Source organism: Ciconia boyciana, chromosome 4 (assembly GCF_034638445.1).
Source record: "Ciconia boyciana chromosome 4, ASM3463844v1, whole genome shotgun sequence".
Lineage (NCBI taxonomy): Eukaryota > Metazoa > Chordata > Aves > Ciconiiformes > Ciconiidae > Ciconia > Ciconia boyciana.
In genome coordinates, this window is record NC_132937.1 from 48554455 (window position 1) to 48581405 (window position 26951).

General features: G+C 40.3%; 1 protein-coding gene across 1 annotated transcript in view; it reads right to left on the bottom strand.

The window, feature by feature from the left end:
• GLDC (glycine decarboxylase) overlaps positions 1 to 26704 on the bottom strand; it is a 47997-nt gene extending 21293 nt beyond the window's left edge. Inside the window, exons 1-14 of the mRNA XM_072860075.1 lie at positions 26468 to 26704; positions 26277 to 26355; positions 18542 to 18677; positions 12994 to 13158; positions 10076 to 10153; positions 9228 to 9375; positions 8780 to 8976; positions 6127 to 6223; positions 4969 to 5074; positions 3739 to 3878; positions 2903 to 2983; positions 2242 to 2339; positions 1647 to 1731; positions 1514 to 1555 (exon numbers count right to left, since the gene is read on the bottom strand). Of these exons, the coding sequence (XP_072716176.1) occupies positions 1514 to 1555; positions 1647 to 1731; positions 2242 to 2339; positions 2903 to 2983; positions 3739 to 3878; positions 4969 to 5074; positions 6127 to 6223; positions 8780 to 8976; positions 9228 to 9375; positions 10076 to 10153; positions 12994 to 13158; positions 18542 to 18677; positions 26277 to 26355; positions 26468 to 26692 (1677 nt within the window). The 5' untranslated portion in view covers positions 26693 to 26704. The remainder of the gene's footprint in view (positions 1 to 1513; positions 1556 to 1646; positions 1732 to 2241; positions 2340 to 2902; positions 2984 to 3738; positions 3879 to 4968; positions 5075 to 6126; positions 6224 to 8779; positions 8977 to 9227; positions 9376 to 10075; positions 10154 to 12993; positions 13159 to 18541; positions 18678 to 26276; positions 26356 to 26467) is intronic.
• Positions 26705 to 26951: the final 247 nt, after the last annotated feature.

Sequence of the window (26951 nt, forward strand, 5' to 3'; positions counted from 1 at the left end):
GGACCTGGGGGTGTTGGTCAACAGCTGGCTGAATATGAGCCAGCAGTGTGACCAGGTAGCCAAGAAGGCCAATGGCATCCTGGCTTGTATCAGAAATAGTGTGGCCAGCAGGACTAGGGAAGTGATCATGCCCCTGTACTCAGCACTGGTGAGGCCGCACCTCGAATACTGTGTTCAGTTTTGGGCCCCTCACTACAAGAGAGACATTGAGGTGCTGGAGCGTGTCCAGAGAAGGGCAATGAAGCAGGTGAAGGGTCTGGAGCACAAGTCTGATGAGGAGTGGCTGAGGGAACTGGGGTTGTTTAGCCTGGAGAAAAGGAGGCTGAGGGGAGACCTCATCGCTCTCTACAACTACCTGAAAGGAGGTTGTAGCGAGGTGGGGGTCGGTCTCTTCTCCCAGGTAACAAGTGATAGGACAAGAGGAAACGGCCTCAAGTTGCGCCAGGGGAGGTTTAGACTGGATATTAGGAAATTTTACTTCACTGAAAGGGTTATCAAGCATTGGAACAGGTTGCCCAGGGAAGTGGTTGAGTCACCATCCCTGGAGGTATTTAAAAGGCATGTAGATGTGGTGGTTAGGGACATGGTGGACTTGGCAATGCTAGGTTAACAGTTGGACTCGATGATCTTGAAGGTCTTTTCCAACCGAAAATATTCTATGGTTCTATGATTTCCAGTATCTTTTTTTTTAACATTTAGGAGATGATTAAAAATCCTTAAGTTTTGCCTTCTAGGTCACCTACACTTATCTAAAGCTGTGGGATCACAGGGCAAACAGAGAGGAGTCGTGTGGAATAGTACATAACACTCAGTTTGTTTCGCACAGTTTTGTTGCTATCCATTGTAATTAGAAGGGAATACACAAGACAGAAAACAGTGAAGGGAGAAGACATAGAAAAGGCAGTGAGAGAAAGGGGACAAAGGAAACCTAGTGAAAGATCAATGCAAGAAGCAAATAGGGAGAGAGCAGAGAAATCTCATTCAGTCAAAAAGTTATTTGGTACCCAAACAGCCTGGCTAAGGCTCTGCTTCATTTGCTCCCAACTAGAAAAATGAAGATATCCAGGGACTCCAGCTCCTCACCTGGGGAAAAGGAGTGCTATCCTAAGGAATAACAAACTGCTATTGAAAGAAGCATGAATTGCCAGTGCCACCTGACTCCTTCCATGTTTCTGAGGATTTGACTGTAAGATTTGTAAAGCAGATAGAAGTTAGGTACTGCAACACTGCATGAGGGAACAGGACTGTGATACCTAATTCCAAAAATTATTTTCAGTTTCTTTTCAGAATGGAGTCTCCAAAGCCACTCACGGGCCTGCTGTTTTTGCACTCCCACTGTGCTTTTTGGAGCTTTCTTCATAGCAGAAAAGGGAGCTGATGACTTTAGCTACTTCTGAAACTGCCTCCTCAGCTGGAGTACTAGACCAAAACCAGTCTTTACTCCTCTACAATGCCACTGGCTAGATAGTTTTCTCATGTGGGTCTCAAGTAAGACAGTATTATTGCAACTTACTGTAAGTTCAGATGAACTATTCAGCTTCATTGTGCAGGACCCCTAAAAATACAAACACATTTGTCAGTATTTATTGAAATATATAAATATGTATGTAAGTACCTAATTTTTTCTCTGTTTGGTAAATACCTACCAAAGGAATCATGCTGTGAACAAGGGAAATATCTTTGTTTTCTAATCTTTTCATGTACCGCACGATATTTGTCTCAGAGTGATAGCTGGAGAACACAAAATGTGGTGTTAAAGCAAGCAGATTAGCTATACCAGCTGGTTGATCTGTGCTCTAACATAGGAAAAGCCATAAAAAAATAATTAAGACTGAGGATAATTTTTAATATCTACTAGGTACTTCTTTCCAAATCAGTACTTTATGCTTGCTAATAGCAATGTGGATGAAAAATGCCTATTATCATTCATTCAGAAATGCGATCAGTAAATACGGAATATAAGGGCTCTAGTAAGTCTGCTGATACTACATCCTCAAATAATAGCTTGTACAATGTAGCAGATTAATGGAAAAACACATCCCCCATGTGACCATGAGTATTGCTTTGCTCATTTAAAATGTGAAAGATATCTAAAAATGCTACTAAATAGATTATTTCAAAGTAACAAGTGACTGTGTGAATACAGCTACACAACTGTTCTCAACTGACTCCAGTACCACTTTTGAAAGGAGATACTTTCAGATTCCATTAAAATATCAGATATACAGCAATTTCACAAACCTGTTGAAAACCTGATGTGTCAAGAATTTGGAAGTTCTCTTAAATGGGGTGCTAAGGATGCCTTTGGTTTCCTCGCCCATACCCTCAGCAATTAGCTCCTTTGACACAAAGAAACATGGAGTCAAATACTTGCACAGAAATTCCTCTTTTCACAGTCAATTTCCATCAGAACTAGCTTATACTACCAGCTTACCTCAAGATTTAATCAGCTCTTTAGGTAAAAAAAAAACTTTATTAGCATACATACCTGTATATATCTAGCATGACAACAGCATTATATTAAAACTGGGTACAGATGTCTCAGTAGTCCTCGTCGTGGAAGTATTGCTGCTAATTACTAATGACACGCAACAAAAATTCCAGTGGGAGAGAAATAATTGACCAACACGTCCTAGCCCTCACAAAACAAGTAACAGCCTAAACGCAAGGTGTCCAAGCTGACCGAAAGGACTAAGTGTCACAATCAAAAAATGGCACTACTCGGTTACATAAATCATTGTTACCTCATACTGCCTCTTTCTTTAATAGAGGACCTGAAATTCTCAGTATTTAACAGATGGTCATCAATACAGACACCCACTGTCCCAAGAGCAGTTTTGTTTTTCACTAAACTTCTGAAACATTCAGATAATTTAATCCATATGATCTATTGTCTACTTACAGCGGAAGACTCGCAACCAAAAATCCATAATATGTCATCTAGGTCTTTCTCATTTACAGTTTCATCAAGTGATACTCCAAGCTATGGATAAAAGCAACAGTAATTACTCAAAGCTCTTAATTCCAGAGGCATAGTATATTTGTTCTGGTCAAGAAAAAATATTCCAGAAACACAGGAGGAAAAAAAAAAAGAAAAAATCAACCTACTCAACAATATGTAAATATCACTTCATTTTATGAAATAGATACATAAATTTATTTATATAAAATTTTCCAATTCCTACCTTTCCCCTGCCAAACCATCCAAACCAGATGGCTCACAAGCTTCAAGACTTGTGACCTGACTTCTGATGTTTCTAAGTGTTTTCCATTTAATAAGAAAACTGCCCATTTTGCCAAACTGCCCCTTCCCCTCATCCCATTTCACAGACCATATTAGACTTTGCCAAAAGTCTTTAGTGCCTACCAAAATGTGGTTTCGATTTCAATCCGTCTTTAAACACTGCCACAGGACCCGAATTCTGGAAGTCACTTTGCATTTCATCATTAGGTTTTACAGTCTCTACACTCTAGCCCTTAGTGGCATATTTAACATGAAACAATTAGATAATCTTTTTAAGTAGGCATAAAACAAAAATAAAATTATTATTTCTGGATGTTCAGTACATCACTTAACAACTTCACTCGTTATATTATTTTTATAGTTGACTGATGTATCTGAGCAAACTACAAAAAGTCTTAAATAATTTTTTTCTGTTTAGCACATGTAATGACTAGAAACTTAATGCAGAAAAAGTCATGCTACAAAATTTCTGAATGGTTTACGGAGTTGCTTACTCTGCCATCACTATAAATCCGAAAATTTATCTTTCTAAGAGCTGCCCTGTCCAAAACCTCTTTCACTGAGCATCCACACGTGATCGTCAAGGTATCAAAGAACAGATCATGATGTAGTTTATGACCAGCTCGCCTGAGACCTACAAAAAACATTAAGTTAATTCTATTAGCTGCATACTGTATTGCTTGCTTACACACTACTTACATAACAACACTATAAATCTCGTAAGTAAATGCTTTTACGTAATACAGCAAAATATTCTGCTTGTGTACAGAGCAGCAAAATCACCAGCTTTTTAGTGAAATGTCACTACACATGAAATGCATCTAAATTAGATTCAGACCTAATTAATAATGCAGATTGAGTCTAGGGAAGATTATTCTGATACATCAAATTTGTAATACATACAGTAGCAGAACTGGTATATGAATACAATAAGGACAAAATCACAAGACTGTAAAAAAGAATTTTGTTATATAAATGGATATTAATTGTCATGGAGCTTGCCATAACAAAGTTTAGAGTCTTAGTGCTTTTCACAGCAGCAAAAGGTCTTCCAGCTAAGCTGGCAAATAAAGCATGGATAATTGCGGCAGTTATTCCTCAATTCCCAGCATTCCAGTTCTGCATAGCTCCTTCTGACAGCAATGATAGTCATGCCAGTGAAAAAAACCTACCAGACCACATAGTCCAGCTGCAATCATTGTTTTCTGCTACAGATTCTGTGCTTTCGGTCAGCTGTTAACCTTTGGGATTTCAGTGTTTATAGCAGGCATGATACTCCACCCAACTTAGCTGAAATGTTCCTATTTTTTTAATCTCATTTATTACTTTTTTTTGCTATGTTATTAATACTCTGTGCAGATTCTTGTGTGTAAACTAGCATGGTCCAGTAAGTGAAGTACAGAGCTTGCAGCTGGAAAACAGCATTTGAATCTCATCTAGAAACTCGCTGTGTAGACTTCTGTTAGTTTCCCAAGGAAACAGAAGTAATGCTTGCAAGCTCATATCACACACATACCTAATACTTGGATGTCATTATGAGAAGTACACAAAAACATTAGCTATGAATTTTGTATTAAAATGTTCTCTCTAGAGTCAACACAACACACATCAGCTGGCAAAAAACCCCGTAAGTTTATTTAAGAAGATGTATTATTTAAGAAGGTATAAGGACTTGAGAAAGTGTAAGGATTTAAGAACAATTTTTGCAAACATTAAATACTCACCTTCAGCCAAGATTAGAGTAGCATTGTGCACCCGTCTTGCAATATGCCTTAATCCATCAGACCCATGGTATACTCCAAACATGGCTGCCATGTTAGCCAGAAGAGCCTAGGATCCAAATATAGTTTACATTATTATTATTATTATTATTATCATCATCATCATCATCATCATCATCAAAGATTACTTCATGTTAGTTTAGCGGAAAGTTTCTTTAGCACCCAGGGATAACCACATATCCTTAGCTGATGTTATACTTGATTACGTGTTGCCTACAAAATAAAAGGTGGGAAAGGCAAAATACTTTTATGAAACTGTAAGCACTGATAATGAATTCAATGCCCTTTGAAATGTAAGTGTGTCAGCAATTAACATGAACTTAAATTCAACTACTGCAACAAAGATGTTTGAAGACTCTCAGGTAAAGCTAGTCCCACAGGAAACTCATTGTTTAGGACTGGTACAAAACATGTATGGAATATCTCATGAATACTAAGTAATTAAGTTCATTTTAATATTAATAATCCCTCCTCAAAATCTGGCACAACATTAAGAACATGAGCAAAGCATTGATAGGAGCAGAAAAAATTACAAACTTTGTCTGGCTGAAGGTCTGTGGAGGCATGCTGAAGATAACTATTTTGGATAATTACTTACTTAATCATGGTATTTTCCTGTAAAGATAGCTATTTGGCAATGCAATATTTTTGCATCAAATCACATAGACAAAAATATAAGTTGTGAAAATTTGAAAAGTAGTTTTAGAATTTTAAAATTGATGGTTTTTTGCCTTGAGCGCGCAATTTCAGATCATTAGAATTCCCTTCTGTTTTAATAAGAAATCTGTCTCATTCATAACAAACACAGCACTACTCAGTGGTGTTCACCCTATGAGACAGATGGACTCATGACATTGCATGAATTCAGGGCTAAAGTCTTTATTAAAGGAAACAGATATTAATACCCTCTTTTCAAGCAGGGTTCCATTTTTCAAAGGACTCAAAACAAATGCACAGACACCAGAGTATTTCAATGTTCTTAATTTTTCTAGTAAAAACTCTCAAAAGTAAAGCTAACTCAAATCACTCTGATGTCAGGACTATAATTTTATGGTTTAACTTGTTCCTTTCTACCGCTGAGAATAAAGCATGACAAGTTACCTGTGCTGTGCAGATGTTGCTGGTAGCTTTATCCCTCCTGATATGCTGCTCTCGTGTTTGCAAAGCAAGTCGGTACACTTCCTTTCCATTTGCATCTCTAAGTCACAAGCAAAAATGTTGCTTCTGTTACTTTAAAATTACAGTAATTTAAGGCATTGGGCTCTACACATGCTAACCTGAAACTAGTTATCTATCCTCAGAGACAGAAAGGTGCTGGAGAGAATAAAGCATAAGTCAGGACAGCTACGATATCAAACAGAGTGAGACTAAAGTCTCTAGATTTCTATTTACATCATGGCTGGCAAATGAGTCCAGTCAGGTAGAGCACACAGTGAGTTTTCTAAGCATACTACACCAAAACTTGGTATTTGCCTTAAAATGCCACAGATTATTGCAACTGTTTTAACTCAATAGTAACCCTGAACTTAATTTGAACAAACACTGAGAAGGCAGCATCTTTTCTAATGATGTCAAGTAAGAGCATGTTGAGTTTATGTATAAAAATAACCTGTCCAACAAGGTTGTATGAGATAACTGAAAGGGCTCTGGCCAGTCCATGCTTTAAGAGGTCCTTTTGTAGGGTTCCTAACATGTTAAAAGTGGAGAGGTAAGAGCCAATCTAATATCCTTTAAAACTATAAAAGCTTTCAGAACAGCCACAAAAAGAAACAGACAAACTACGTACACACATATATATATATACACACACACATACATGGGGGTTTGAATAGCTAGACTACTTGCCTCAAGTACTTGCACACCAGTTGTATGATATTTAAATAACTTTTACTCTAGCAATTGTTTGGGGATTTTAACTATACAGCTTAGTTTATCATCAGTCCATCCAGAGGGACCTTGACAGGCTGGAGAAATGGGCTGACAGGAACCTCATGAAGTTCAATAAGGGGAAGTGCAAAGTGCTACACCTGGTGAAGAACCCCATGCACCAGTACAGGCTGGGGGCCACATAGCTGGAAAGCAGCTTGCCAGAAAAGACCCTGGGGATCCTGGGGGACACCAAGTTGAACATGAGCCAGCAATATGCCCATGCAGCAAAGGCAAATGGTATCCCGGGCTGCATTAGGCAAAGGAGGTGCCAACAAGTCAAGGGAGGTGATCCCTGCCCTCTCCTCAGCACTGGTGAGGCCACACCTGGAGTGCTGCGTCCAGTTCTGGGCTCCTCAGAACAAGAGAGATATGGAAGTACTGGAGAGAGTCCAGTGAAGGGCCACAAAGATGTTGAAAGGACTAGGCCATATCTCCTATGAGGAAACGCTGAGAGAGCTGGGACAGTTCAGCCTGGAGAAGAGAAGGCTCAGGGAGGACCTCATCAATGTATATAAATACCTGAAGGGAGGATGCAAAGAGGATGGAGCCAGGCTTTTATCAGCAGTGCCCAGTGACAGGACCAGAGGTAACGGGCACAAACTGAAACACAAGAGGTTCCTCCTGAACATGAGGAAACACTTTTTCACTGTGAGGGTGCCTGAGCACTGGCACAGGTTGCCCAGAGAAACTGTGGTGTCTCCTTCCTTGGAGATCTTCGAAAGACATCTGGACACGGTCCTGGGCAACTGGCTGTAGGTCACCCTGCTTGAGCAGGGATGTTGGACCAGATGACCTCCAGAGATCCCTTCCAACCTCAATCATTCTGTGATTCTGTGACCAAAAACTTAAAAAAAAATCCATGGCAGAAAGCTACATTGAGAAAGTACCGTAGCTTTTTCCATTTTAACGTTTTCTTTTACTACTTTCCTGAGATGCAGAAAGATGAAAGTAGATATTAAAATATTAAACTAGGTGTAGTCACAGAGTAGCAGCACCATGAACTTGATAAATAGAATTACTGTTCTTTTGTAAAAAATAGTACCAGAATTCTGATCAAAATCTGAATTGGCGATCAGATTTCAGAACTATAAGTAAAGCCTAAGGATACCCTTAGAATAAGCAAGATGATTGAAAATATATTTGAAGGAATATTACTAAACAAATGAAATATTTCTAATCTTATTGATAACTGTTAAATGTCATTAGTTATTTTGGTTACTGAAGTACTTCTGAATAGCTTCTGTGCCAAAGATATGCAGTCTTTCCAGTTACAGTTACTTTGTATTTCTACTATTCCCAGTTAGACATCTTGTCAAATTTCAAAATATGTCACCAATAACAAGAATTAGAGGTAAGTTTTTGCACACTATTTCTCTGCTTTGTTTAAGCTTGACTAAAATTTGAACTAGATTAAGTTCCTTCTTGATTATTTGGGAGCTTCACTGAATTTTCTATTTCTTCCCATTTATGTTTTTAATGACTGGATGTCAGAGAAAAAGGTATAACAGTACAGAATAAGCAGAATAAGTTAGCTTGCAAAGCCTCATGCCATCACAATTAATTCTCTCTGCTGTTTCGGTTACCTTTTAATCCCACATTGCAGTAAGCACTATAGACAGTTCACAGCTTCATTCCACACAAATGCAATTCTTTAAGCTTGCTTCCTAAAAATTTAAGGCAACTTTTATTCTCCCAGTTTTCAAGAAAAAAGGTGTTCGGTACAACACCATGGTCAGCTCTTAATTCATAAAGGCTGCACAAAATGGTCATAATGTGTTTTATTTCGATTTTCCCTGAAGACACTAATGGTGAAGGGAGCCCTTACCTTGTAACGCCCACCATTCTGCCCGGCATCATTCTCACTAGATTTTCCTTGACAGCAAAGAATGCCGCGTGGGGTCCCCCGTAGCAGAGCGGCACGCCAAATCTCTGGGAATTACCCAGGACAACATCTACCCCAAACTCTCCAGGAGGCTTCAGAATACAGAGAGCCAGAAGATCAGAAGCGCAGCAGGCAAGAGTCTGAGAACAGAAGTGCACAGAGCAGTCAGCCTCTTTTCTGAAGGAACGGTGTTTGCATGGGAGCTAAGTTTGAACAAGATATAGCTTCAAACAGTTCCACATCACTTGCACAGAGCTGAGGTGCAATGGATGTAATGGTTGTAATGGTTATCAATTGCACGGAGCTGAAGGGTAATACTTTAGATGGTATCGCATGTAACATGTTTGATGCATCAGATTGAAATCTGTGAGACCAATAAAATTTACTTTACCCCGTTCTGATGAGCTCTTTCAACAAGTTCAGAGAAGTCTTCCACCTTTCCTTCAGTGTCCGGATACTGAAATAATACTCCACTGACATCCTTTCCACTGAAATCCATCTCATGGGGTAATTTGAGCTCAGTAATAACACCTGTATAACTGGAAAACAAAAACATGCAGAAGACAACATATTCAAACCACTGCCTGCCTTGGAATGATACTTAATATGATGTTTTCATGGACTTATATATGACTTTTTTCTTTAACATACAAGGAGTTGAACCTGCTTTGCAGAGCTAAACATTGAGAAAGTTTCATGTCACAGTATATAGTACTGAAGAATAATTGCATTCGATATCATCATCAGAAATATGGATCAAAGCAGAGCAGAGGATGCATAAGCTATTTGATATCAACATTTTGCTGCTTTAGCATGTTTAACTTTGAGAACCAAGTAATATTTTTAGAAGATGGCTACTTTAAACTTAAACTTAAAATGGATTTAGCTTTCATTAAAAGAGAAGTTTTGCTATCTAGGGTAATTCATTTCCTAGTTAAAAAAAATGACCAGACTGAATTCAATAACCAAATGTACATATTTGTGCAAACAACTTAAGGGAAAATTAAATATTTTCTTTTTATCTGATTAGTCTCTTTTTAAACATCTTTAATTACTTTGCAGTTGTATTTGAATGGAAAAGTAGAAGCAATGCCAAATGTTAACAGATTTCTGCTTCTATTTTGCAAAGAAATCATAATCCTATATTCCAAAAATGTTAGGTATATGGTGAAGAGGCACAGATTAAAAATGATTCAATTTAAGTGAAAAGATATCGTGGAAAACAGAGAAAAACATTACTTTGCTCTAGTTTGGACCACTGCTATAGTTTGAGGGTGGCATCGAGCATCTACGTAGAACTTCCTTCTTTTGTTGTGCCTGTTAAAAGGAAAAAAAGATGGGTTACGTATCAAGAATATATTGTTTTCCATGGAAATAAGATTAATTGGTTTCTAAATCTGAGTTTTCCTAAGTTAAAAGGCAGTTATAAATTTTGGTTATCATAACCAAATTAAGCATAAGATTGAATGAAGGTTCCGGTCCATTTAAAATAAGAAAGTTCATTTCAGACACTCAAATGAGATTCATATGTCACAAAAATTAGAACAGATTATGAAACAGAACAAGGAGCCAATTTAAGAAGCTGCAGGAATGCCTCCACACACACATACTCTTAAAGGAATACAACTGTGGTCTTTAATAAAGATTTTCAGTGTTGCCCTGGATAACCAAACATGAGCCATCAAAGCAGTAAAACAGAGACTAAGACAATTGCCTAGTTTTCTCTGGTAAACTTGATTTTATGTCAGACTGATGCTTTGAACAACTGAATAGTTATAACACAGTCTCTGCTGTGTAGTCACCTTCCTGATACACAGTCCTACAGTGACCTTCAATCATCTCCGATTTCATTTGATTTGCAGATCCCTTTCAAATGCCCCTACAATACAGATCCCTGAAAGTAAATTTGGATATACCAGTAACAGTTTTACTTTTAGCAACTTAGGACTGACGTAGTTCAATGGTTTTTAAAGCTCCTTTTACCCACTACTGGAAAAAAACAATTCACATCTTCAGTGTTCACGGATGCAAGAAATTCGTGCCACAGACTGTTAGGTTATGTGATAGAAGCTCCTCTGCACCCCCACAGAGAGGCAATGGCAGGTGGGGGATCCCAAATAACACCCTGTCCCTGCTGCTCCCAGGCCCATCACAGGAGATACCAGCCCATCAGCCACCCATCTCCATGAGCACAGAGGAGAACAGAGGCCCCAAGGCAGGTGGGAACTCTAATTAACTAATTAACCCAGACAGACACACTGTCTGGGCTGCCCCTGAGGGGACATTATGGGATGCAGGAGAAGAGCATTTTGGGATTGCAAGGGCTTGTTATGAGATGTTTAGGAGAAAAGGGATACAGCTAAGTGACTCTGGGAGGAACAAGTGTAAGAAAATAGAGGGGTAAGGGGGTAAACAGGGCCAGTCATACATAAGCACTTGCTGGTTGATGCACTTGCACCCAACTAGTGCAGTCTGTTCTCTCTTCTTGTTAAATTCCTTTATGATTCTTTTCATGGGTAAGGGGACTCCGTATTCTGGGGGTGTGTGGGGGGTGGGTGTATATGGCTATCTGGGTGCCAGCAACTGCAGTCAGACCATGGAGGATCCACACGTCCATGGTGCAGCAATTGGAGTGACTGGAGTGACTGGAATTCAGTGCCAGCAACTGGAGCAGCACCTCAGCCACAGGGGCCCATGTGTCTATGGTGGTATCAGCTGGAGCAGGTGTGTGTCTGGGCTAGTACCATGGGCAGGGCAACTAGACCCTCTCCAGTAGGTCCATGTCTCTTTTGTAGTGGGGAGCCCAGAACTGGACACAGCACTCCAGGTGTGGCCTCACCAGTGCCGAGGAGAGGGCAAGGATCACCTCCATTGTCCTGTTGGCAACACTTCTCCTAATGCAGCCGAGGATACCATTCGCCTTCTTTGCCACCAGAGCACATTGCTGGCTCGTGTTCAATGTGGTGTCCCCCAGGACACCCAAAGTCCTTTTCTGCAAAGCTGCTTTCCAGCCTGCCAGCCCCCAGCATGTACCCCATATGCCTGGGGTTGTTCCACCCCAGGTGCAGGACTTTGCACTTCCCCTTGTTGAACTTCACGAGGTTCCTGTCAGCCCATTTCTCCAGCCTGTCAAGGTCCCTCTGGATGTGAGCACAACCCTCCTAGTGTATCAGCTGCTCCTCCCAGTTTTGCATCATCAGCAAGCTTGCTGAGGATACACTCTGCCTCATCATCCAGATCATTAATTGGACTCAGTGTTGCCCCTGGGGTACACCATTTATAACTGGCCTCCAACTAGACTTCATGTCACTGATCACCACGCTCTGGGCCCAGCCATTCAGCCAGTTTTCAATCCACCTCACCCTTGCCTCATCCAGCCCATACTTCTTCAGCTTCTCGGTGAGGATTTACAGGGGACTGTCAAGGTAGACGATACCCACTGCTCTCCCCTCATCTAACCAAGCCAGCTGTATTAATTGTAGAAAGTTATCAGGTTGGTTAAGCATGACCTCCCCTGTGTGAATCCATGCTGGTGACTTCTGATCACCTTCTTGTCCTTCACATGCCTCGAAATGGTTTCCAGGACTAGCAGTTGTTCCATCATCTTCGAGGGATCGAGGTGAGGCTGACCAGCTGGTACTTCCCTGCATCCTCATTCCTGCCCTTCCTGAAGACAGGAGTGACATTTGCTTTCCTCCAGTGCTGAGGCACCTCTCCCAGTCGCCATGATTGTCCAGAGATAATCAAGAGTGGCCTCGCAATGACATCAGGAGGCTCCCTCAGCACTCATGGGTGCATCACATCATGGCCTACAGACTGGTGTATGCCTGGTTTGCTTAAGTATTCTCTAACCTGACCCTCCTCCACCAAGGGTAAGTCTTTCTTGCTCTAGACTTTCCCCTGGTCTCTAGGTCCTTAGGTTTCTTAAGGCTTAGGTGTCTGAGTTAAACATTCACATCAACACTGGGAACTTCTCTGGGGGCTTAATAACATGGGTTATAGTTGTTTAGTGATCCGCTCACAGATCACCAAATGGCTTTGAAAAGGCCACACTCAACTTCAACCCACTCACCTATCCATGCCTACACAGGAGAGATGCCTTTCAAACTCCAAAATCCCTTCCTGCTGTGATTTAACCATACATCTAAACATAGTACCTGTGACATAATTGCATGGCTTCTGCAGCAGCTGTCCCCTCATCCAGCAAAGATGCGTTAGCCACATCCATTCCTGTGATATCGCACACCATAGTCTGGTAATTTAGCAGGCTCTCCAGCCTGCCCTGGGAGACCTCAGGTTGGTAAGGAGTATACTGGGTAACCCTGTAAGAAAAGAATTCTGAGTTTGGGTCTAGAAAAATAAATGTGTAACAGAATTATGCCAAGATGTAACTGAACTATGTCATAGGAAAAATAAATTGTAAAGCATAACTCACTAACATGAAATTTTGTTAGAAAACAGTTATTTTTAGACGGCTGTAATTTATTACTGTCCTGGAAGCCTGAGAATATTTTCCGTTCTGGAATTGACTTCGCTTTTTACAGGAGAAGAACTCTATTTCTCCATTTTGAAAAGAGATTACTTTTAAAACAGAGGTTTGAGTGCATCTTGGGGAAGGGAGAGGGGAAGTAGATGCTGTGTGTGGGAGAACTCAGTCAAGTCACAATATCCAAATGAGAATGCTTAGTTCAATCATATCTAGGTATTGCCATTATCTTTCAATACTGTTTCTGAAGCCCTTTACTTCTCAAGTCTTCTCCACTCTTATGGGAGGAAAGGCACTCAGCATTTCAAGCTCAGAGACATGCAACTTCTTGTGAAATGGCAGTTTCCATATACGTTAGTGAAGGGAAGTGAGACTGATCTGAGTTTCCTCTGTTGTCATTTGGAGAACAAAACAGTAGAGGGAACATAAGCAATTCCTTAGAAAAGGCAACCATCTAAGGGAAAGACTCCATTATAACAGTCCAGAAAAACAAAGCAGCATGGGTCCAGGGATGAAAGGCAAGAACAGAGATCAGACTCTCCTCTCCCTGCTGGAAATTTGGATACTGGATTCCATGGTAGTTCAGGACAGACTTTACACCAGTTTGAATTCAGAGTAGCAGCCAGAAACAAGTGGTAAGTGGGAACACTCGTGGCCTCTGTTTTCTAGCAACGGAAGAAAACAACAGTTTGTCTCCTGAAAGGGCAGTAGTAAGCCCTAGACTTCTGAAAAATGCTTATGGGTGAAGGTATAATCTTTAAAGAGAGACTGAAGTATTTGGAAGCTCAAGTCATGTAAAGTCAATAGAATGTGAGCAACAAAGATTTTTAAAGAACAAGCTGCAGAACCTGTGGTATAAAGCAAGATGAGAGGAGCAATAAAATAGTAATGCAAGAGAGAAGGTAGGAAAAAAGTCCTGAAGAAAAGAATAGAAGTGCTAGAAAGGACACACTCAATAAGTGAACTCAAAGTGTAATCTATGATACTAATGTATTTAGTATCTATTTAAATGATACATCTGCTCAAATTTCTCACATATACTATTCAGTACAGTGACAGAAAGCAATAGCTATATATCAAATTAGATAAATATTGATGATTTTCCCAAATGTTGAAGGTTTCTCACGATTCTTAGCCAAGTCTAACACTAAACTGCCTGAATCTATACCACATGTTAAGTGACTTTTTAAAGTCATTTAAAAGCAAACTCTTTAAAAGTAATTTCTAAAGTAAACTTTTACATAAATCAAATCTCTAAAAAGCACACTAAACCATCTCTCATTCAAAACTGGCCTCTCTTCTGCTTAGGTTTGTTCAAGTGGCCCTTCTGCCGGTCCAATACCAACGACATTAAAATGAAAAGGAAGAATTACCATCGCGGCAAGGAACAAAACTACAAACTGCCTCTTGTTCAATCAAACTGGAGGAAAATATGATCTCCAGTTAGCATCTGTTCTGACCAAAAGTACTTCTGCAGACACATGCTCCCAAGCTAATTAAGGCAGACAGGTCATGACACTAAAGAAACCTTCCATGAGAAGTTTGTGCCATCTTTCTTGAGCCAGCATCTGACCTTCAGGAGTTCAGTAGTAAGTGGCTTCAGTTTTTGTAGCTTTTATAACTCTTTGCTTTAGTTTAATGTTTCACCCTTTGCCTCATCCTACTCTTAAAAATACTTGTATGAACACCAACTTTAAGATACCGATGAAGGTTTTAAGAGAAGCTGGCATCAAAGCAAGAAGTATCTAGGAAGCATGCTTTCAGCCAAAAGCTAGGCCACTCATCAAAAGACCTGGCTTATGAAAGAGCAGAAGCTTTCGTACTTGGGAGTTGCGTTTGTTCTAGGTTTAGCAAAAAAACAAAAGACTATACATTAACTGCAAGATTAACAATTATGGCTTCTTTATACTAAAGTTAGCTCTTGCTTCCACGCAAAGATTCAGAAAACTCCATTATCAAGCAATATTCAATGAACTAGTTCTTCATTAGTATTTGTAGGTGTACAGTCAATAAGATCTAAGACTAAGCCAATTTATTTCTTAATATACAGTAAGTTCTAGCAAAATAGTTCACCATATATCTTCCTTAGTGATTTTTTTCTATGCTTTGACTGAATCTCTGGAAAGTTAATGTATTCATAATCAACACAATACTTTTATCTTGCTATAAATTATGTTCTTGCCATTTCAGACATCTGCAAGACTAATCTCATGCAATGGCAGAGCTAGAATTGATTTGGATTTCCAGTTATACAGACTATTCTTTTTGAGATCTGACAATTAATAAGATGAAATGAACTTAAAGCAAGGACAGACCACTAGCAGAATTTAAAACCAACATACATGAGCCACAGAAAAAAGATAATTCATACATCTGACAACACTGGAAAACTGAGACTGAAGTTCAGTAATGAATGCATAAAATTTTTAAATTATCTGACTTTCATAGACTGGACATCACTGTCAAGGCCAAAACTGAAACAAAACAAACCAAACCAAACCAGCTGCATTTAATTTAAATATGCACATATATAAATATTGCAGTGTAGAAAGATACTAGAGTGAAGCTGTACAACAAAGAGCCATCCAACTGCAAGCAGTTCCATCCAGCCTGTAAAATTCCCAAATGCCGTACTGTATATAGAGTTCCAGATACATCACTTGGCACTTTATGCACCTTTGAAGAGCAGTTATAAGGGTATTCCTAAAACAGTATCTTACCCATGGGTTTGAGAAAGCTGGATAGTCTTATGATAGGGCATGGAGACGTGCCAGTTTCCACTCAAAGCATAAACACTGAATTTACTGCCAATTTGGCATACTTTGTAGTTGCTTGCACAGCTTTCTGTATCCAGTCTACAAGTAGAAACCAGCTGTGTATCATTTATATCAGATTTCTGCATGGTATGCAGTAATTTTCAGAATGCAATGCATACGTGTGGAGTGCTACTAGCTAATAAGTTTAATAAGTTACACTACCGATTTAAAGATTGCCAGGTGTCCTTGGTACAGGTACTTTATTCTTACATATTTAATGTCTGGGGCCAAAGGAATCAAGTGAGCTGTATTTTGGAGACCTCTGCATCATGCTCCATTGTATGGTATTGGTGTGACTTTAAAGGCCTCCTTGATTTTCAAGGCCTGATAGGTATTTTTATCCATTTAAGCCCCCAAAATAAATACTACACTGTTTTGACATATATGTTAATAAGAAGCCTATATGTAAGCTGATTTCTGAAACCAAATATTCTTAACATCTTCAGTTATTTATTTATGTTCATGGCAGGGCACAGAATTAATTTGGTATGCTACTAGGGAAAGAGCTCAGCACATTGGGTGTGAAAAAATTCAATGAATATGTTAATATAGGGTACAGCAGAATAAGGACTATGCATCCATACCAGCAGACAGATGACAAGTATTCATACATTTGAGGGGTCTGTGCTGAAAGTCACATAATTGGTGGTATGCCCCAAAATAAATCCTTCTGCCTGCATTTTGGAGTTGAGATGTTCTAAGGATAAACTAAGTTACACATTGGCCTGCTATTTATTTGTTTGGAAAAAACAGGCTAATATTTTTGCTAATATCAACTAAGTAGTGTATGGAAAATACTTCTAAGACTTCCACCCCATGTTAGCATGGAATTGTTAGTCACAGATTGCTAGGAACAAGGATGTGTTAGCAGCCAGTAACCAGCACCAAAAGGAAATCAAGTATCAAAAATAAGGGATACTTATCCTCTACCTTCTGTGACTAAGTCAAACCCCTTACGTAGGAGACTGGAATTTTAGCTGCAGCATTTCAGATCCACAACAGAAATTTCTCTGCTTGTTCTCTAACTTTCAATCAAAGTGTTCTTTGGATAAAAAGTTTTCTGAGAAATATCTACCTCAAGTGTTTTGAAATAGCTTCTTTCATGAACACAGAAGTAGTTAAAATGGGATTCAGACTTAAAAGAAAAGGATGCCTATGCTTTTCTAACGCTACCAGTACAAGAAATTCTTCAATGCTGACTTCCCAGGCACTGCGGACTCTTTGGTTGGTTGGTTGTGGGGTTTTTTATATATATAACACCTTTAAATACTGCTTTGATTAAAATAAAAATTACTCAGTAATAAAGACAACCGTTCTTAATTTAATACAGTACAAAAAAAAGGATGTTACTGACTAGAGATAAGGGAACTTCTAAATGAAACGAGACAATGCAGGGTATCAGTGGCATCAGTCTGCTGGAAAGTGAAACTACACATTAAATTCAGTTTTTCTGTGGTATCATTTCTGAGTTACAGTTCTTTAGAGAAATGTCAATGCTAAATAAGTATTTATAATCAAGCCTTAGTGCCTTTGTCAGGAAAGGTCCACCAAGAGACAAAACCCCATTATTATTTAGATTAATGCTGTTCATAAGATATAAATCAGTGCATTAAAATATTTTCCTTTTCACATTTAGGTAAAAAAAAAAACAACCAAACCAATAACATTCAAAGTCAAGTCTGTTAGACAGGCTATTCTTTTGCTTGTCCCAAAAAACTGAAACGTCAGCTGGGAGATGAGAACAAAGTACAATATTCTCAGCCTCTTCATAAATGAATTATCAAGTATTGCTGTCTACCTATTTTCAGGCACCAGTGAATTATTTATTCACACAAGAACATATTTTATGGATACACATTCAAACTCTTGAAGGCCTCTGGTTACAAAAAAAATCAAGAAAAAAATACCAAGAGAAAAGCCTTCAAAATTTTCAAGGCTTCTTACTTCCTCATAAGAAAACCATAATCAGAGTAGTACACAGTATTTAACTACCTCCACCCAAAATTGCATACACCAGTGGAGGAGGGAGCTGGTTTAAATTTAGACAGAAGTTAGGAAAGAATTACTTCAGTTTAGGAGTTAAGTCTGTATACTTCCTTAAAGCAAACAAATATTCAAAATATTCTTGTTTTAGTTCGTAATAAATAGGAGTTGTGAAAAGAAGTCACAAAAATCAATGAAATATTTTACAGAAAAAGCATCTTCTAAAGTCAAAAGTATTCTTTTTCCTCTCTAGCTTCAGCATGAACAACACAGTTCCTACACTTACACATTAGTATCAAATATATGAAAGCCTTAGTCAAAAAAATAGGTTTGGGGTATATTGGTCTATGCTCATTCATAAGACAAACCTCAAATGTATATTTATACATATGCATTTAAAAAGAAAATGTGGTACATTACCATCCTGCATTCTCCAACAAATTCCGTGCAATGGGCTGAGGCACTGAGCAGTTGTAATAACCCATACCTATATAAGACCTCCATATCTTGTTCTTGCTTGCAATATTGTATAGAGTTTCAAGGATTTCATTTTCACCTAATTGAAAAGAAATTATGTCAGAAAACTACAGTTATATATAATGCTAACAGTTTTTAACTGAAATGCCTTGTACCTCTGTGTAAAAAAAAATGTAACATTGGTGATGCAAGTATAAACAGTAGCAGAATAAAGTGCAAACCAAGAACAGTAAAGATAAAATAATAAGCTGATAAAATATTCTGGGAAAGTTTAAATTCTGCCAAAATTCTGGAAAATGCAACAACTGAACAACAAGGTTTCAACCAATGTGGAAACAATAGTGAGAGAAACAGCTGTAGGCAACAGGATTATGGAGCCCTTTTTGCGCTAATGCAATGTACATTCTGGGTCTCTTGCACATGCATTAAAATATATCTTAGAAGGCACCTTTTATTAGCTAAACCTTGCAGAATCAGTACTGGGTGAAGCCATAGCCATCCACAACTATGATTTATTGTTTCTAACAGAGGCATATTTGCACAAACTGGGCTGACACCAAGCACCCAGGAGTAATTTCTTAGTATTAAAGAACTTTAATTTCTGGCATATTCCCTAAATAGCTGATAAAATGGAACAGTTCTTTTAATTCAATTTTAGTATGCCTCACCAGTTTATTAAAAAAAAAAAGTGTGAATACAGTATTTCTAGCTTAAGAAATTCCATTTAAGATTAACTTTTAAATGGTCTGCCCATCTAGTTTGGAGAAACTACAACAGAATACTTTTGAAATGTTCAGACAGAAAGCCTTTTCACTCCCTCCCTCCCTCCCCCAACTATAGTTTAGTCTCTGGTCTTGCTTCCACACACTTCTCAGTGTCCTGAAGGCTGTGCAAAAATCACATTCAGTCAACCTGTTCCTAGCAGTCAATGAATAATACTACCCAACATCTGCCAAAGAGAAAGATTTACAAAATATTTTAGTACCTGAGGATGCAGAAAGATGGTCAGCAGGCTGTCTAAGATTGCGTAGAGAGATAGGCCTGCCCAACCTAAGAGACCTGGGTGGAACTGGACACCAACCCTCCTAGGTGAGGGAAGTAGATCTTTTTTTTCTTTCCCCCCCCAATCTGACCTCAGAAACCGCTGTACTAGGGCAGTTGCATCAAGTTCTGTTCATTCTGCACTGCAACTTGAAAAGCAGACTTTGTAATCTAAGGCTACAAATCACCAAAGCAGAATAGCTCTGGCCCTGGATGTCTCAAAACCTATTTTGTCTCCGTAAATTACTCCAGCAAGAGATCAAGTGAAAACAGTTAATGCTCTGAAATCTGGTGGCAAATAATTCTCTAGGTTTTGAATTAATTTCTTCTGCAGCTATAAACAAGGACATTGTAACTTAAGCTCCGATTTCAAAACTCATCTCTCCCCTTCCTTTTACTCAAAGTGCTACTATTGCATAATATTTTAAAAAAATCTTCTGGTTTTCAATTAATTTCTTCCAGTCACATTATACCTTCCACAAAGTTATTTTTTTACTGATCTTCAGTTCTCACTTCAAAGTTCATTTCTTCTCTGCCTTTTACTCAGTATTACTATTAGATCTAATGTGTAAAGATTAATTTGTTGTTTTCAGTAAACTACAATTTTTTCTGGAGACTCAAGAGTCATGTGTTTATTATACTTGAACTCAGCAATGTCCGGGGCAAAGTTTCTAAAGCATAGTGAGCAGCTCCACTCCCCAATACTCCTCCCACACAGTTTATTCCAAACAGATGCACTTGTTTGCTTATTTGAAGTGAGAGTTTTAACACCGTAGAGATCTTCCTCTACCACTTGCAAACCAAAAGTCTGATGAAACACAGTTTGGGTGCAGTTTGAAAGGGAGGGTTGCATTCTTGCAGAATTCAAACATCAATGATGGATTTTTTGAAAATGGTAATGAATTGGCTTGTTTAACTGCAGCTGAAGGCAGAAGGCTATCATTTAACTTGCTCACTAGCCCAATGTCACAGACACAAATGCATTAAGAGCGCGATTTCTGCAGTAAACACATACCACAAATACCGTACTATGTGCCAGATAGCATTTATTTGCCCAAAATGGACTACGATTAAGAAATAGTTGGAAACTGGCCATCACACTCAGCTGTTTGTTTCCAGTTTTCTAAGACAACATGGTTGAAATGCCTTTATCTTGAATTCATTTTATTGGGTGTACACTATAAATTCTTTAAGAACCTTGTTCAGCAAAAAATAAAATTGCCAGTTAAGTCACTGCAGTTGATCTTTATTCCCCTCATCAACTCATTAGATAATATGATCCAAGACAGTACCCAGAATAAAGTTCATTGATCTTGCAGTACTGCTATCTTAGAACTGTGGAGAAAATTCACTGAGGCTCCCAGTAGTAGTTCCGTGAGGACACTTCATGACTGCTACACCAACAGGTAGAAAAGGCAGAATATATCAAAAAATAGTCAGAGGGAGTGAATTATCAGATTATAAAATTATAATACTGTTATTTCTGCTAGTGTTTTTGTGGTTAGCACAGTAGATTTGCCTTGAACTTGTGAGATACCTGCAAAATAATATGGAACCTGAGAGACAGAGAGAGAAATCAAGACAGAAGGAGCAGTTTGAGTTAAGACTTAAAACTTACAACACAAAAGGGAGGAGACTATTTGTCTGATATAATTTTGTTCACATTATGTCAAGTCTTAAAAAAAAAAAATCTAGCTTCTGAGATCAAGGAAGCAAGATCTTCAGAACAGTTGATATAAGAAAAAGGGGATTCATTCATTTCTCTTGCTTTAGCAATTAATTTGATCTCTGTTAAAAAAAAAAAAAAAACAAACATCAGATTATATTGAAGCAAAACAGTTCCAAAGCACTATCAGACATATAATAATGCTGCAGGACAGCAAAAGAAAAGTGCCTGTTCCAGGTGCTGAGACTGAGCAGCAGCTTCCCAGGAGATGGGGAGAAAGCCAACACCATCTGTTGCCTGCCTCCTCCTCCTCCTCCTTTCACTCCGGCCACCTGCACTCACCCAGCCTGCCTGGGCAGCAGAGGCAACCTGAGGATGCTGGAAGGAGCGGAAAGCGCAGAGGGGCTGAGAGCCAGCAACATGCAACATGCCTCCTTTTCTCCGTCCTAGTCCTACCCCCAAGGCCTGCTGCCTTCAGAACGAGGAGCAGCAGCCCGAAAGTGCCGTGAGGAGCAAAGTGCTACCGGTGGTAATGCAGATTCCTGCACCACTAGTGGCAACGCTCTGGAGGATGACAATTACCCCTGCTATAGGCGTCCGAAGCATACACTGCGGACTCCAGGAGCAGGGAATCTGAAATGACTAAATCAGCTCTAAAAATCTGACCGACATTAGGAGCTGATTATAAACTCATCCAGAATTAATTTTTAAGCAGCATTTTAAATACAAAATTGTAGTTAAAGTAGATTTAACTGCATGAAGAGCAGATCAATGTGAAGTTACAAATAGCCTTTCTTACAACACAACTGCTTCTGAGCAATATTGCTTCTAAAAATGTTTAGACTGGAGACCCAATTAGTTTCTTACGCAGATTTTATAAAGTAATGTTTATAAATGCTAAAATTTGAGAATGTAACTGGGAATATTTTGGGAAAAAAAAAATCATGGCAGAGTTTGCAGATGCATTTTTTTCATTCAAATCCTGAACAAAAAGGCAGAAATATATAACATATGTCCAAAGCCTACCCATTAAAGAAAGATGAACATACAATAGCAGCATTGCAGGGGTAACTATGACTGATACAGACAGTAGGTTTGCAGGGATAAAAGAAAAAGGATTACTATTATATAAAAGATGATCTGTTCTTTCACTTCAAATGGGTCAATCACTATATACATGCTAAAGCACCTTCAGTACCTAAAGAAAAGCTGATGATTGTGACAGTTTACTTATTGTGACAGTGGGAAAAAAGCTCTGTAATACCAGCTGATCACAATTAAGTATCAAACAGATGTCTAGCCTTGTTGTAAATATTGACTGAACAGAAGTTTACATGCCAAAATAACATTTTGCCTTAACTGTATCTGCAGAAAAAGCTGACTGTAAAAAAGCCCCCCTTTCCAGAACTGGTTGAGGTACAGGACCACAACATACTGTTACAGGAAATCAGACATTTTGCTGTTTCACCCCTACTGGCATATTCAGGTGATTTTACAACACTGTCAGTGGGCTTATGGCAGCTGGCACTTTTAAAATGGTTTTTCTTTTTGGTCAGCAAAGGGACACAGATACTTCTGTCATATTACATACCAAAGGAAGCAACTCACTTCAGAAGCCTCTTAGCACAAGCTACGTTCCTTCTCTCCTCCATCACTGACCATGTCTGTACAAGAAGAGATCTACCAATATAGGAACACTAATAAATATTGAAAAAGCATTTCTAGCGTAGATGCACTTGTACCAGCAAAGCTCAGCATTTACCAGAACGGCTTTTTCATTCACACATAAGTAAAACAAGTGTCCAGTTTAGGCTAGAGGCTTTCTCTCTCAATATATTATGTCCTTCAGGGAAGTAATGAAGCTTGATTCTTCCATTGAAGAGTAGAGCTGTGGTAAAATGTCTAGGAAAGACAACACAGGTGCAAAAAGATTGTGCTTCTACTGTAATCAGAGGTTTTATTTATGAGCAGTGGAATATGCGATACCACTTAAAACAGCTCTTTAATATAAGCTGCATCCACAGGAGGATTTTTTTTTTTTACTGCTATTGCCTACACACAGCCAGTTGATTTTCTGTCTTTTAGACAACTTGTTACATTACCAAGGGAAGGGTCTGTAATGCAAAACAATCTTTCCTACTGCCATAACCAATCAAATTTGAAGATATGCATATACATCAAATGTACACACCTGAGACGAGGCCCAAAGCTATAAAAGTTTACAAAACCCACAAATATAATTGCAGAGACCTATGATACTCACCCAGACATTCTATTTATGGTGTGTGCATGGTTTTCTTGGAGTGCATATTTAGTACTAGCTGTAAGCATTGACTTCAATGAGACTTCAGTGCAAGCTCAACTGCGTTTCCTAATACAAAGGAGTAGCTCGAGCACAGCTGATTTGTTCAGCTGCACTCTAACCTGTGGAGTCGCTATGATTATGTTTTTTAATTGAAGTTATACAGAAAGGTGGAAATGTATATTTAAACCACTAGCCTTATTAGAAATTGTATAAATGCTGAAGTTGAACAACACGTTTTGAATTGCCTTGCCCTGTTCTCTCATTGCAAGTATGAGTTTGCGGGATGGTGGGAGAAAAATTGTCTTCATACAAATAAAAAGGACATGGTTAAAATCAAATACAGTTCTCATGACACTTTCCCAATTTTGCTATTTCCCTTTGATACAAGGGATATGACAGAGAAATAATATACCATACTCACATAAGAAATCCCACACTGGTGATTGGAAAGACAGTGTTCTCTCTAATGGCACATTAACGAGGAAGGAAGTTTTACTCAGACTACAGTGTCCTACGTGCCAGATGTTTAATGTGAAGTTGCACAACTTTAAGATGAGGCTTTCAATTTCTCTTTTACAAGCTGCGGAGTTTTCTGGTACCAATGCAGTGGAAAACTAGTGACAAAAACTACACATTAAATTACAAAAGACAGTTAGTCCGTCACACTGGCTGCAGAAGAAAAAGCAGCAGTGTGCAGAAAAAAGTTTTCTGTACCTCGTGCAAGCATCTCTTTTGAAAACTCACTGTTGCATGCCATGGAATGTGAGACTGCATCACACTCACATTTTTTCAAAGTTTACTCTAAGGGAACAAGAGCAGCATAGCAAGTGCAGCAAAATGCCGGTGAACTAAATACACTGTTAGCTAATGAGGTCTGTCTCACTGTTGCACAGTGAGAACTTGCATACAACAGAACATCAACTACTGCACAGCAACGTAGGACACATCCACTTCAAAACTGCTATGCAAATCAGCAAATCAGCATGAGAACACATAAAACTGCATCAGGATTTTGACTTAGGTTGACATCACTGGTTTAGTTTTCAATAATGTACAATTATTTTAATGCTCAACTGTACTGTGTCGCTTTTAAGTGTGTTTTAGTAATGTAAAACTTCATGAGAGTATCATGTACTAAATAAAAAAAAAAAAACAGAAGAAAGGTTTTTAAGAAGTAGTTATTAGTGACAATCTACATTTAATCCCTCTTACAGACCTAAAAATATAATAATCTAAAAAGTTCCTTTCTCTGAGGGTAAGTGAAAATCACTCATCAGTCAGGGAGTACCTTGATTAAAATACATTAATCATAGGAAAATATGCCAAGCAACACGTTCAGAAGTTATTCAGACAGAAGAAGGTGACTAAATTCCACTTCTCTAACCCTCCCCTCCCCCCATTTTAATAGGATGGGAAGTTACCAAAAAATAAAATACCACTGTATTAATAGAACATTTTAGAAGTAGAAACTTTCAGTCAATACTGTATCCCTCCTGGCTAGAATCTGTCTTTTCAGGCTCTAGTGTTCCTGGCTGTTTATTGTGGCGCTGCCTCTCGCGCGTGATGTCATCTCGGAGTAACCAGATTGAACTGGCCGGGAACCTCACCAGAGCTGCAGGCCTGAAGTTTACACTCAAACTACAGCGCATGGATAAGCTATGAAAAGAAGCCAGCGAGAGGGATCAAGTTTTCTACAAATCAGGCAAAGGATCTTGACACAAATACAAAGTTAATGCCGATGTAATTGACTCCACTATCTGAATGGCCACTGAGCTTTGTTAGTTTCAGTGGAATTGTTTAGCTAAGTGCATTTTTAAGTGTTTCTTTCACTCACAGGATTTCCAGATGATGTTCAGAGATGCCCATCAAGATTGCAGTGACGCAGACAGAAGTTTTGTGCTGTGATTACTAACTTTTAAAAGCGTTAGTACCTAAAAAGTCATCAAATCACATCAACGTTTGTACAGCAATTTGCTGAATTACTGTAGTGCCACAATTGCTGGCTCAGATGTTTTGTATTCCTGCAGTTTACCCGTCTCCCTCGATCAGATAGATTCAAAATGCTAGCCATTAGTCTACTGTGTATCCATTATACGGAGGCACAGGTTTTGCATGTTATTAGAATATGCAGGTTATTATCGGGGGCGGGAACAACAAAGAAATCCTGCAGAAACATAAGAGCCAACAAAAGACCGCGGGCCATTTGAAGCTACAGCCCACACTAAGGGGACGATTTCTAGCCACACTTTTCCCTCCCTGTCAGACTCTTGGGACAACGGGAAGGCACTGTAGCACTTGAGCGCAAAACCGGGTTTTCAGGCAACCGCGGTCTGCCACACACGGTTTCCTACCGATTTCCAACATGAGAGCAAGAAATGCAGCAGCCGAACTACCCTACCGAGTTATCTGTGAAGATTAAGGTGTCGGCGGTGGTACCGCCGCGCTTATTTGAGTCTTATCCTGCACTTCACTTCAGCGGGGAGACCTGCTCGTTACACGTTTCAGCGCGGACATCCGCGGACGGGGGGGGGGGGGGGAGCAGCACCTCAAGTCCTCCCCCGCGGGCGCCGGCGGCCGGAAGGAGCCGCGGGAAGGGCAGGCAGGGCTGCGCCGGGGAGGGCAGCGGGGGGCGGTCCAGGAGCACCCCGGGCCGTGCGGTCACTTACAGACGTGGTCATCCATCCTCAGCGGCCTCCCGAGACGGATGCTGGCCGGGATGGTTTTGTCCATCAGCTCCTCGACGCTCTGCAAAGAGGCGGCGGCGCGCCGTTGTTAGCTGCCCCCGGGCCGGCACGGCCCGCAGCGGGAGGGGGCCAGCCGCGCCGCCCCCGCCGCCCCGCACGGCGCGGGCACCCACCTGCACCCCGACGGTTCGCAGCATCTCCCGCTTCTCCCGCTCCCGCGGCCCGATGTGCCGGCGGGAGAAGTCATCGTGCCGCGGCAGCAGCTGCTCGATGCACCGCGCCGCCTCGCCGCCGCCCCAGCGCCGCTGACTCCCCGCCGCCGCCGCCGCCACCGGCCGCAGGTGCCGCGGCGCCCCGCGGGCCGCCAGCCGCCCCCACCAGCGCCCGCAGCTCTGCATGGCCCCGCCGCTCCCGCCGCCGCCGCCGGGCAGCCACACTTTGTGTGCGGGGGGGGGCGGCGCGGCCCCCCCGCCGCCGCCGCCAATGGGGCCCGGGGGCGGCGCCGCGCTCGCCCCGCCTCGCCGCCACCTGCCCGCCCGCCCCCCGCCGCCCCGCTGGGCACTGACCCCGCTGTGCCGGGCCCGGGCGCCGAGCATCCCTGCGGCCGGGCGCCCCGGGCGCCGGGCGGGAGAGGTCGGGGCGCGGCGGTGCCCCCGG